This window comes from Platalea leucorodia (genome assembly GCF_965183815.1).
Source record: "Platalea leucorodia genome assembly, chromosome: 16".
NCBI lineage: Eukaryota > Metazoa > Chordata > Aves > Pelecaniformes > Threskiornithidae > Platalea > Platalea leucorodia.
The window spans coordinates 13,575,743-13,587,817 of NC_138838.1; the positions used below are offsets into that span (position 1 = coordinate 13,575,743).

General features: G+C 54.1%; 2 protein-coding genes across 4 annotated transcripts in view; one reads left to right on the top strand and one right to left on the bottom strand.

Annotated features, from left to right (window-relative positions):
• Positions 1–22: 22 nt before the first annotated feature.
• Positions 23–1,903, bottom strand: SDF2 (stromal cell derived factor 2). The gene is given in 5 exon segments (XM_082328463.1): positions 23–833; positions 1,331–1,527; positions 1,614–1,788; positions 1,791–1,808; positions 1,811–1,903. Coding segments are annotated over 5 exon segments (759 nt in total). The 5' UTR covers positions 1,892–1,903; the 3' UTR covers positions 23–545.
• The window catches only part of SUPT6H (SPT6 homolog, histone chaperone and transcription elongation factor), a 30,546-nt gene continuing 20,285 nt past the window's right edge, over positions 1,815–12,075 (top strand). The window contains exons 1-8 of one of the 3 annotated variants that reach the window (XM_082328462.1): positions 1,862–1,909; positions 3,309–3,775; positions 8,488–8,629; positions 9,114–9,272; positions 9,433–9,503; positions 10,152–10,347; positions 11,034–11,118; positions 11,513–11,786. In XM_082328462.1, coding sequence (XP_082184588.1) covers positions 8,521–8,629; positions 9,114–9,272; positions 9,433–9,503; positions 10,152–10,347; positions 11,034–11,118; positions 11,513–11,786 — 894 coding nt within the window. In that variant the 5' untranslated portion in view covers positions 1,862–1,909; positions 3,309–3,775; positions 8,488–8,520. Of the gene's footprint in view, positions 1,910–3,308; positions 3,776–4,181; positions 5,795–8,487; positions 8,630–9,113; positions 9,273–9,432; positions 9,504–10,151; positions 10,348–11,033; positions 11,119–11,512; positions 11,787–12,075 lie in introns of those variants that run through there. The other 2 variants (XM_082328460.1, XM_082328461.1) reach the window with 2 other exon arrangements.

Here is a 12,075-nt window from a genome sequence, read left to right on the forward strand (position 1 = left end):
CACAAACAGCCACGCCACAGGGGAAAATTCAGCTCTTTTATGGCCCCGGGCCCTGCCGGGCGCACTCGGGGTACAGCGGGGGGGCGACCGGGCGCAGCTCCCGGGGGACAGCGGTCCTGCGGGGTTCCCTGGCCGGAGGGGACCGGGAGGACGGGGAAGGGAGTTATAGGGGAGGGTCGGGGAGTTCGGGAATCTGCTCTGGGTCGGGTCTGGACACCGGGCTCGGCTGTGGGTCAGGTCCGGACACCGGGCTCGGCTGTGGGTCAGGTCCGGACACTGAGCTCGGCTTTGTGCTGGATTTGGGAGGTGGGGACCTGCTTCATGTTGGATCTTGTTGGGCTGTGCTTTGGGCCAGGTCTGGACGTTGGCATTTGGGACACCAGGATCCACTCCGCATCAAACTCAGGGCGTTGGGATCTGCTTCATGTTGGATTTGGGGCTGGTGTGTGTCAGACCCGGGTGGGGACAGGGGCCGTCCCCCAGGTCGAGTGGCCCCGAACACGGCAGGGCAGCGCCCAGAGGCTCGGCAGCAGTCTGTCTGTCCATCACAACTCAGCGTGGTACTGCTCCGCTTTGAAGACCTCGCTGGGTTGCATGAAGATGCCCTCCATCACCTTCCAGTAGTTATTCTGGCTGGAGGTGGCCATGCCGTGCACCTCCTTCTGCCCGTGGATGGGCCGCCCATACTGCTCCCCCGTCACCGAGAGGAAGACATCGGTGGAGGTGTGCTGGAAGCGCACCTCGCTGTCCCGTGCCCAGTAGGTCCCGCTGCACACCACCGTCCAGTCATCCAGGTAGTCACCTTCGCCGGCCTCCCCGAACGCGCTCACCTCCTGCGGGCAAACAAGAGTTTGTCTGGGGGCTGGGATGAAGGGGGGGGCCTCAGCGGTGATGAGTTGTGCCCAGAGGGCAAGGAGGGGGCAGAGCAAAGGGCTGGGTCTGGGGGACAAGCCCTTTTGGGGCTCTGTTGGGACTGGGAGGGTCTGGTTTAGCTTCGGGCGCTGGGGGAAAGGGGATGGGCCTGGGGGGGGCAGGGGGGAGCTGGCAGGGACAGCGACAACCCAGTAGGGACTAGGGAACGAGGTGGGGCTGGCAGGGACGTGGGGGATGTGGTGGACCCGGCAGGGACTGGGGAACAAGGCGGGACTGGTGGGGACCTGGGGGGCCCGGTCGGGACTGGGGAACAAGGCAGTGCTGGGGGGACGTGGGGGACAAGGGGGACCCGGTCGGGACTCAGGGGAGCCGGCAGGGCCGGGGTGACAAGGCGGGGCCCGGGGGACAAGGCGGGGATCCCCGGTCAGGCCGGTGTCCCGGGGGTCCCGGCCTCTACCTGGTTTCCGGAGAGCGGGGAGGCGAAGCGGTGGCTGTGGAGGTTGCGGCCGGTGCCCAGGTGGGTGAGGCGGATGGCCTGTCCGCAGCGCACCGGCGTGCCCCGCTGGCAGGCGGCCGCCGTGCGGCCCCGGACCCGCCAGTAGCTGTTCCCGTCATCGGCCGCCGACACCCCGGTCACCGACTGCTGCCCGCTGCCTGCGGAGGGGGAGAACCGCGCTCAGGCCCGGCCCAGCCCGCAGGGCGCGGTGCCGGTACCGGGGGGGAGGGAGGGGTCCCGTTACCGGAGCCGTAGCGCACGTCGTGCGAGTGCAGGCGGACATTGTGCCGCACGTTGAGCAGCTTCACCACGGAGCCGCAGGTGACGGGCCCGGGGCCGCCGCGGGCCGCCGCGCCCAGCGCCAGCACCAGCACCAGGCCCACCGGCACCGGCCGCCCCGCCGCTGCCGCCCCCATCCCGCCGCCGCCGGAAGCGGAAGTGGCGCCGCTCCGCCCGCCCGGAGGTCGCCGCTCGCCTGCTCCGCCCCCCCTCGCTCGCCGCCGCCGCCGCGGAGGCCTCCATTTTCCCTCGGCGCCTCGGGTAAGGCCGCGCCGGGTGGGCCGGGGGCTGCGCCGGGCCGGGCGGGGGCGGGCGGGGCCCGGCCAGGTCCGCGTCACCCCGGTACGGCCGGGGGGGGGCCGTTGCCAGGGGAACGGCGGGGCCGCGCGGGGCCCGGGGCGGCTCCGAGGCCTCCTGCGCTCGGCGGCGCCGGCGGGCCTGGGCCCCGGTAAGGGCGGTGGGGACGTCCCGGGGCTGGGCCGCGGGCCCCGGCTGGGCGGCGAGGGCAGCGGCGGCCCCTCCGCTCCCGGCCGCGGTGGGGCTGGCGGCAGCAGGAGCCTCCCGGGGAGGGGATCGCGGTTGGGGCCGGTGCCGCCGCGGGGTGGCCGGGGCTGGGGCCGGCGGCGCCCGGGGGAAGGCGCGGCGGCGGGCAGGGGGCCCGCCCGGGGTGGGGGGCTGCTCCCCCGGGGACGGGAGGGAGCCGCGGCCCGGCTCCCCCGTGGCGCAGACCGCAGCGGGCCCGGGGGCGGCGGAGCAGCGCTGGCGCGGTCGGAAGGGCCGGTGGAGGAGAGGCGGCGGGGCGGGGAGCGGCGGCCTGCTGTGCTGGGGGCGAACGGGTCCGGCCTTCCTTTCCCGGGTACGCCGGGTCGCCCCGCTCCGCGGGTGCAGTTCCTGGAGCACCGCGTTTGGCTTTTGCAAACTTCCGACAAGGTCCTCCCTGAAAAGCCAAGGGGCAGCAGCCTGGGAAGGCTCTTCTCGGGATTAATAACCGACCAAAGGGGGGCAAATAAAGGGTAGGGACGAATGGTTGGCGCTCACAGTGGAGTGGGGTTATCGTGGAGCTTTGTAGTCATCTCTGCTGCTTTTTTTTTCTGAATATGATGATGTGGAGAAAGAAAATTTAATCCTAAGTTATTTAGCAGAGCTAACTGGACTGTGGGAAGTTGCAGAGACCAGATAATACTGAATGGCTGAGTGCTAGCATGGTAAACGAGATACGATGGCAGCGAGTGTAATGAGGGTAACAAACACCGCAACAATTGACTCTACATCAGCTTTTACTGTTCAGGAAAGAGCCGTTGGTGTCTCAGCAATTGTTTCTTTTAAAATACCGCTTCAACACCCCGCCATAGCCTAAAAAGGATATTTTGGAATTACTTTAAAGGAGCAGAGAACAAAGCAGAAAACATCACTATGCTGTATCGTTGGCAGTTTGTGCTCCGGCTATTGCTGGCAGTTCTGGTTAGCCTGTCCCAAAAGAGGAGCACTGGAAAAGGTAGGGTCGGGAGCAGCGCGGACGAGCAGGTTTCCAGGCAAGCAAAGCCTTCGTTTCCTCACCTTAGGGGAGAAGCTTGCTGACAGGAGATATGATGTAGGTGTGTGAAGTCATGGGCAGGTCAGAGAAAGCGAGGAGTGAACATCAATTTTCTGTTTCTTACAGGAAATTATGATGCAGCAGGCCTAAAATAAACAGGCGGAAGTGCTTTTTCACACAACATGCTATTAAACTGTGGCACTCTGCCGCAGGATGTTCTGCCGCCCAATACCACCGGGGGCGGTGGGACCAACAGGGAGCATTAAAACTAACGAAGCAGGTATGGGGAGTTCCTGAGCTGCAGTGGCTGATTGCCTGGACTTTCCCTGTCGTGGCATCGTTGGTCTCCAGTCGTTGTTTTGCCCCATGCTCCTTTGCCCACCTTCCACCGAGGACGCTGGGAATGTCTGGTTTAGGTCCTGACTTCAGAAATTTGTACAACAGCTATAAAAGCTAAGTACAAAACTAGATGTTGCTGGTGGCGTATCAGGGCTGGCAGGCCCCAGCACAGATCAACCGTACAGAAGTCCCTGCCCTTACCAAGGAGTGGCTCTGAGGAAGAGCTCCGCGCTGATGAGGAGGCGCCCATGAGGGTAATTTGTTGTGGTGCAAGTGCCTTACAGTGCTTTATAGGGATGTTTTTGTTAGGCTCATAAGCTTCAAATTAAAAGAAGCCAAATGTGATCTTGTCTGAATTCTGTAGTGGGCGCAGCATGGAGGTCATTGCTTAGTGATTAGTGTTAAATCCACACGTTCCAGCTCAATCATGGCCTTTTTTTTTTTCTTTTTCTTTTTTTTTTTTTAGAAAACCGAAATTGATTTCATTGTGCGAGCTTCAGGGGGTGGAACAGTGGCGTTACCTTTGCAGTTTGTTTGGGTTTTTCCTAACGAGCCATTTATTGTCACAGTCTTTTACTCCTGTGGATGTACTCGGGCCATGCTAAAATTAATTTCATGAGCATTTAATTGACAAAATGAATAGACTGGGCTTCCTTAGGCTCTGTGTTTTAATTGAGTCAAGTTTCCCAGCCGCCTTATTCTCACAGAGCTTTCTGAATCCTCTCCAATTTAACTTTTCTCTTTGAAGTGTAGACATGAGAACTGAGTGAAATTGTTCAGTGCTGGCTTTGGTAATGCAGTTCCATGGACCTACATGATCTTAAGTGAACTGTGAGTGAAATGGCAGAGGTTAAAACGATCCCTGTCCAAATCCTCTCCCTCCTCAACTCCCCCCCCCAAAACCAATATTAGCAGGGGTCAGGGCCTTGATGTAGTTTCTCCCACGAAGGATGGGGAGAAGTCAGAACTTGCTTCTCTTCAGCACCCATAGAATCGTCAAGGTTGGAAAGGACCTCTGAGATCATCGAGTCCAACCTGTAAATCTGTAATTTCTGTCAGTTTTTAAATGCACAAGACCTGAACATGTGCACATATGCTTCAGTGGTATTAAAGAAACAGCAAGTTAGGAGGATTTATTAATGCCTGAAATTAAGACAGCTCTGACTGCAAGTCTTCGTAATGTAATGTATGTGCTAAAGAAAGTTGCTGCCTCTCTCTTTGGTTATGCTGTTAGCCATAAAAGCATTGCTCTGCTGCAGTAAAGCCTAGATTAGCACTTGTTTTTGCTGTTTTGTGCATTGACACTGGTATCCTGAGGTTGATTGCTGAATAATAAATGTATCTTGCTCTGAGGACACTCCTTGGTTATTCTGTGAGCACCACTGAGGTCTCATGTCTTAGTTGGCATCCCTGGGCCTGGAGAGCATGACGTGCTTCTGCTTTCCCTCACCCCACACCTGCTCAGGCTGTGAAGCTCCCGTGGGCACGGTCGTTCCCGGTGCCATCCTGCACGCCGTCGTGTCCCTGCCTTGCCAGAGTGCCACCATAACTGGCAAGGTGCAGGAGTTTTTCCCATGACATATTCTGATATTTTACAGGTATTCGCTGGGTATTTCCATTTCTAAACCTAATAAGTTAACTTTTGCTTGTGTATGACATACAAAGCTGTGTCTGCCTCCAGCACTGCGATGTTTTGCAGTCCTGAGCAGCCAGCAGGTATCTGGATGCGTGGCCAAGGCGTTACAGGTATTTGAACATCTGGTTTCCAGAATTCTCGGGTCCATCACAAAGCGCTTGTTCCAAAGGCGCTGCCTCGCCTAACGAGGGAGGCAGCCCATGGTGCCTGCAGCCAGTATCCAGCCCAGTCCTGCTGACCTGATCAGAGATCTACGGTGTTGGTATTGACAGCGAAGAGAGCTATCTGCTCAGGGCCATCCCAGTGAAAAGGAGCTTGTGGACTCTGGACAATTGCCATTGTGCCCTTGAGCTGAGCAAAGTGCGGACGTCCCTGGTCGAAAGCAAAGGTCTCGTAATTGCTCAGCCCTGAGCTGCTCTGGCGTCGCTGCCCAGCGAGAGAGGCTCTGCTCGAGGTGCCTGGCTCGGCACAGAGGCATCCACGCTTCCCTCACCTGCTGCCGCAGTGCTGTCACAGCGCTGCTCGCTGCGTTGCTGTTGTCTACGGTCCATCTCAGTCAGTGTCTAGTGGCCGTGGGCTATCTTTGGGGCAAAGCTATATATATATCACCCAGAGGGGCCTGTCCACTTGTGTACAGGTAAGTGTGCAGGATTAGGCATGGTCTCCCTGCCTTTTTGGTGCTCTAGTGCAATTTAGTACTTGCCACTGTGCTGCAGCAATCTCTGACCCTCCCGGGATGTTACCGGAGCAGGGATGCTGCTGTGCTGCTCCGAGGAAAGGGCCGTAGCGTGATACAGCTGGGCTGGCCCACCACCCCTCAGTCTGGAGACTCTTAAACCCTCCCCAGGCCAGACAAGCGCTGCTGCTTGAGCGGGGCTTTCCCTGCGTGACCGACTGCTCGGGGGCTCCCGCCGGGCAGCAGTGCTGGTCTGAGCTCTGCCTCCGCACCTCTGCCCGCCCTGGCTGCAGTCTCTGCCTGCCTCCCTCTCCTGTTTTATTCCAAATGAAGGCCTCTGGAGCGGAGGGTGGGAGAGGCACCTTTAGTCCACGTGTGATTCAACATCACCTTGGCAATAGCTACCCTTCCTCCCGTTCGCCATGCTAAGTAACATCCTCGCTCTCCTGAGGTGGATTTCACCGTGGCTGAAAGCACCCACTTTTGTGGGTGGTTGGCTTGTGTGGAACCTGCTCGGCTGGATCATTAAATGAGATGGGTTTCCTAAGTCGTAGCTGTTCCCTGTGTCCAGATGAATTTGATTTGACATGAACTGAAGTTGCCAGGAAATGGTAGACAAGTGATGAGGAGCAGAGTTGGAATTGCGAGCGAAACGCTTCACTGGCAGAGGAGAGTAAAATTGCATGTGGTGCTATGACGAGGGGTTTTCTTTCTTGCTGGATTTGTGTGTTGATCAGGGACAGGAGAGACATGAGGTTATTAGAAATGGAAATGCTGTAGGAAAAGGCACTTAGCCTGCAGTTTTGTGTATGTTAACACACCCTGATGGATAGTGTAGAAGAATTGGTGAGAAAGTGTGAAGTTGACATAATATTCATACACAGGCTGGTAAACATAATTCCTGTTCCTCTACTGTATGTAGTTACACAGTTCATCAGTGGCATTTGTTCCAGGAACAAATTTGTTTATTTCTGAGGGGCATGTTTAAATACATGTGTGACTTCTGCAGTGTCTTCTGAAGGATGGGGATCACCCTGTGCCCACACACCAAGCCAGAGCAGCAATGTCCTGTCTGGGTGCAGAGCTGTAGCCTTGGCCTGCCGCAATTTCTGCCCGTCTGGAGCATTGTAGATAGAAGTTGGCCACAGCCACGTAATCTGCAGCCAAGGAGTATGAGCTGCTATCTGCTTGTGTCTGAAATCTAGCAGAGATCTTTCCCTGGTCTTTGTTGTGGGTTTTCTTTAATGAGATACGGCCGACACGTTCCTTTGGAGCTATTAGTATTTTAAGATTTAAAAGATTCTCCAAGATCGGCCTTGCACTTTTTTTTTTTTTTTTTCTTTAACTGAGAAATAAGTCCCCGGTTTTCTCTAAGTTATTGGGTTTGTGTACCAGATGTGTGGGTCTCGGGGCAGAACGAGAAGTCCCGCACACGAGAAGTGTCGTGGCAAAGCCTTGATCAGGTTGTCCTGTATGGGACTGATTTCCTTCACCTGTTTGTTTCCAGTGGGAAATGATTATGGGAACACTTTGAAGCGTGTTTGTTTAGGTATCGTTCCCTAGCGTATGGAATTCTTTTCTCATCTTTTCCTCCTTTTTTTTTTGTGTCAGATTACATCGGATGTAATTTAACGTGGAGGTTTTGACTTTAGATCTGACATCTCCGCTGAGCTTCTTTCTGTACCTTCCCAAAAGCTGGTTCTTCTTCCTGGGCTGGTGTTTTCAGCTTCACAGCCATTTGAGGAATCGATTTGGTTTTTCTTATAGCTGACTTTTGTAAGCTTCTGTTGTTTTGGTGTATGTAAAAAGGAAGTAAAAAAAAAAAAAAAAACCTTTAAAAATTTAAAAAATGACAGCAAGTTTTGTAACCAGGAGAACTGAAAGGCTCAGAGGGACAGAACTTAAGCCATGTCTTTATGGACACACACTTTCCTTTCTGCCAAGCTTGATTTATACTGTTCCCAGGAACGCCAGTTAGGGGAAAAAACAAAAGGTTCTGGATGCAGAGAACACCCCATTTCTGTAGTCTCTTGTTACCTCTTAATCTCTGGTCGGAGGCCCCTGGCCTGGAACATCCCGGCTGTGGCTCTGACCCTGCAGCAGCCTCCAGGCCTCTCATCCTGCTTGCTCCGTGGGGCTCCCCAGATCTCCGCAGAGCCTTGCTGACAGCCTGCGGGCGCGACTCTGTCAAGGGCCTTTTCAGGGTTGCCCTGGCTTCGTTAACTGAGTGAGAATTAGTCACATTAAGATACTAACTGGTTGGACTGTGTGCCTAACGGAGTGCTGCGTCGGTGGCAGCACAGGGTTGCTTTCCTGGCCGCACAGGAGGGTGTGGAGGGGATGAAGGGCTTCGGCTGTGTGCGCCATTTCAGCCACACAGGCGCTCGGCTGCGTAGCAAATGCTGCTGTGACGGGTCCTGTCCTGCTCGCTGAGACGTGGGTTGACAGGAGCTAGCAGCACTTGACTGCTGGCTCTGCTTGCCTAATCTCTGGTGACAGGGATGTCCAGGCAAGGTGGACACTGGGTAATTCAGAGCCTTGATAGATAATTTGAAACCCTCTTGCCTAACCGTCTTCTCTCCAAAACCCGGTAGGGGGAAGTGCTTGTGTTTTGCTCGCTCGGCTGATGCGATGGATGTCTCCTCTTTCCCCAGTTCCTGCGGAGCCGTGTGTGAGACGCTGCAGTCATGTCTGACTTTGTAGAAAGTGAAGCGGAGGAGTCGGAGGAGGAATACAACCAGGATGGGGAGGTTGTGCCTAGAGTAACCAAGAAGTTTGTAGAGGAAGATGAGGATGGTGAGCCTGCCTGTCTGTTCCGAGTTTGCTGAATTGTCTGCGTGCCTTGCTGCTGTATTTTTACATCCCGTGACTCTGCAGATGGAGCAATAACTGTGCTGTAATAGCATAGCCATCTGTAGTCGATAATCTCAGCTGTTTAAGTGCTTTCCTTCCTCAAAGTGCTTAGGTGGTTCTTATATTTGGCAATAGAAAATACACTGCTTCACTCCCGTGGGACTTGCAGTCGCACAATTTGGTAGTAAACGGTAAAAGCAGAGGAATTCTCCCAGTGTGACCACTCCACTTGTTCCCTCTGCAGAGAGAGCATGAGAGAAGAAGTGGGGTTGTGGCACGAGCAGCTGGCTGGGTTCTATGTCAGTAAAAGTGTTCAGTTAAAACTCTCTGTGTGGATAGTGTGAAGGAAGATGCCATTTGCACAGAGCCGAGAAGTCTTGGCAGATAACCAATGAGTACATGTCTACCACTTGCTGCTCTCCACCAGATGAGGAAGAGGAGGAGGAGAATCTCGATGATCAAGATGAGCAGGGGAACCTGAAAGGATTCATTAACGATGATGACGATGAGGAAGAGGAAGAAGAGGAAGAAGCCAGTGACTCTGGAGACTCTGAGGACGATGTTGGCCACAAAAAGAGAAAGCGCAGTAAGTTTTATGATAATTGTTCATAGCAGGCCACAGTGTAATGCTCTCCCTCTGCGCTGGGTGTCTGCCTGGGCTGGGTAAGCTGTACCCTTCTCACTGGTTGGTCCATTCCCAGATAAGTAAAAGGAGAGTGTAACTCGCCTCTGCTTTCTTCTCTTAGCCTTTGATGACCGCCTGGAGGATGATGATTTTGACCTCATTGAAGAGAACTTGGGCGTTAAAGTCAAAAGAGTGAGTTGTGTTCCCATGCTGCTGTTAATGGTGTGGTGTGTCTTAGCATGAAGGAGGGTGGGCTCCTGCCTGGAGTGAGCAAGTGCTGCCTCCCATCTGCTCCTGCCCTCTTGGAAAGGAAGAGCTGAGTGCTTGAAGGAAGCAGGATCTCTCCCTGCCCAGGCAATTCCTAGAGTTTGCAAAACACTTTCTTCTGGTTCCTAAAGTCTGCTGTACTCTTCCCTTCCCACCTCTGCAAGACAGTCTCAGAGGAGCCTGTCTTCCAATAACTTTCTCCTGCATGGTGCTGACCTCAAAGTCAGCACAGGCTATTATGGGCTCTAAAGCTCCTTCCGTAACGCTCACTAGAGGCACACTGAGCCAGGCTAACACTGCTGGTGACAACATGCAAGCGACACAGGCCTGGATGCGGCGCAGTCCTCAGCAGGCAGGTATGCTGTGCACACGCTGTGCCCAATGAGCACCTGCAGCACAGCTCCTGAGGGGGTGGCTCTTCTCCCCTGCGTGCCTGCGCTGGGCTCCATCCTGCTCCCTCTCAGGTGCCACCTAGGGAGCAGAGGAAGTGCAGTTCTGGCCTGACAGAGACCACACTGAGCTTGAGTGTCTGTGCCAGGAATTATGTGCACTAACAAGCCTTTTTGCTTGCAGCAAAAATTCAGGCGTGTGCGAAAAATGTCCGATGATGAGGATGACGAAGAGGAAGACTATGGAAAGGAAGAACATGAGAAGGAAGCCATTGCTGAAGAAATCTTTCAGGATGGTGAAGGCGAGGAGGGAGGGGAAGCTGTTGAAGCTCCTGTTGCTCCACCAGAAGAGGAAGAGGAGGAGGAGGAGGATGAATCTGGTGAGTATGGGTGGTCAATTACATCCAAAGTTTGTCCTAGGATTAAAGTACAGGAACGAAGTTAAGACTTTCTCTGAGCTAGAAATAACCAAATGCTGTAGCCCTGTCATGGTAAAGCTCTTGTTGGTCTGATTAGTACAATCTTTAGAATTAAACATTTCTGGGTTGCAGGTTTAGTTTGTCTGTCTAAACTGCTTTGTCTGGAAACGTATTACATGTGCTGAGGTTTCGAACATCTCCTCTAAGCTGCCTCCAGAATGGAAATGCTTCGAAGGAAGGAAGTCAAGGCACTGTTTAGTACCCGGTAGCACAGTGTATGCCTGCCCTGCTTCTCTTCAGCATCAACCTGCCACCACTGCTAGTACCATACTGAAAGAGTTTCAAGAATTCTTTCTGCCTGCTGTCCAAATTTTCTGACTGCATTTTCAGTGCACTGAGCTGCAGATAGTTGCCATATGGCTTTGCCTGTGTTTGGAAGTTCGTTCTAGCTTGTTATTGTGGTTCAGACTCCTGGAATGTCTGAGGTTGGTGTAGGAGATGCTGTGGGTAGCTGGGCAGACTGACAGCCAGCAGTAGCCGAAGTCTGTGGTGGAGGCTCATAGTTGCACTGGCTGAGCTGAGCTTTGTCAGAGGTACCAGTTGAATGTGCGAGTGTCCTGACCACTAAATTGCTTCTCAATGTCCAGACATCGATGACTTCATTGTGGATGATGATGGACAACCTCTGAAGAAGCCAAAATGGCGAAAGAAGCTCCCTGGATACACAGATGCGTAAGTATTGATTGGAAATTGGCCTGGAGCCTCAAAACCAGTGCTCAGCTTACTTGATTCTTGCAACTGCAGAGTGATTCAGCTTGTGGTTGGATACCGCTGGTCTCTTTCCCCAAAGGAACCTGGTAAATTTAAACATGGGGCTTTTAGCCTGTGATTTCTTAAATGTCTGACTCCTTCCTTTCTCCCCTGGATTTTTTACAGGGATACCAAAACCAGTCCCTTAAGAGAAGTATTTGCATGTAAAGCTCAAAGAGTTGTGTACTTATCCACGATTTTTTAGCCTAGGTGCAAAACTGAAGCTTAGACTTAGGTGCTCTGGCCACCTCTGTGTGGCTAGAAAGATGTTCTGTGAACTGCACCATGGGGCTGAACGATAGTTTTTGCCTTTCAGTGCTTTGCAGGAAGCCCAGGAAATCTTTGGTGTGGACTTTGACTATGACGAGTTTGAGAAGTACAACGAGTATGATGAGGAGATGGAGGAGGAATATGAGTATGAGGATGAAGAAGCCGAAGGGGAGACCCGTGTACGACCCAAAAAGACTGCCAAGAAGCGTGTCAGTCGGCGTAGCATCTTTGAGATGTACGAGCCCAGTGAGCTGGAGAGCAGTCACCTGACGGACCAGGACAACGAGATCCGCATGACAGACATGCCCGAGCGGTTCCAGGTGAGGGAAGAGGGTGCCAGTGTGCAGGCAGAAAGCGTTTCAGCTCCCACCAAGTACAGCAGGCCTGGGACCTGCAGGCCAGCTTTCTCACCCGGCTGCTGGCTGGATTTTGGCATCTCTTTTTCCCCTCTTTGAAGATCCCACCTTTCAAATGTATAGACTGAAACTCTGCACGCAAACGTAATGGTGACATTGTGAACTGTTCTAGCTGTGTAAGCCCGGTTTTAGCGCTGGTCATAGTTTCTCTTTGGCCACTGGGTGCCAGTGTTGCACTCCTGGGAGTGGTGCA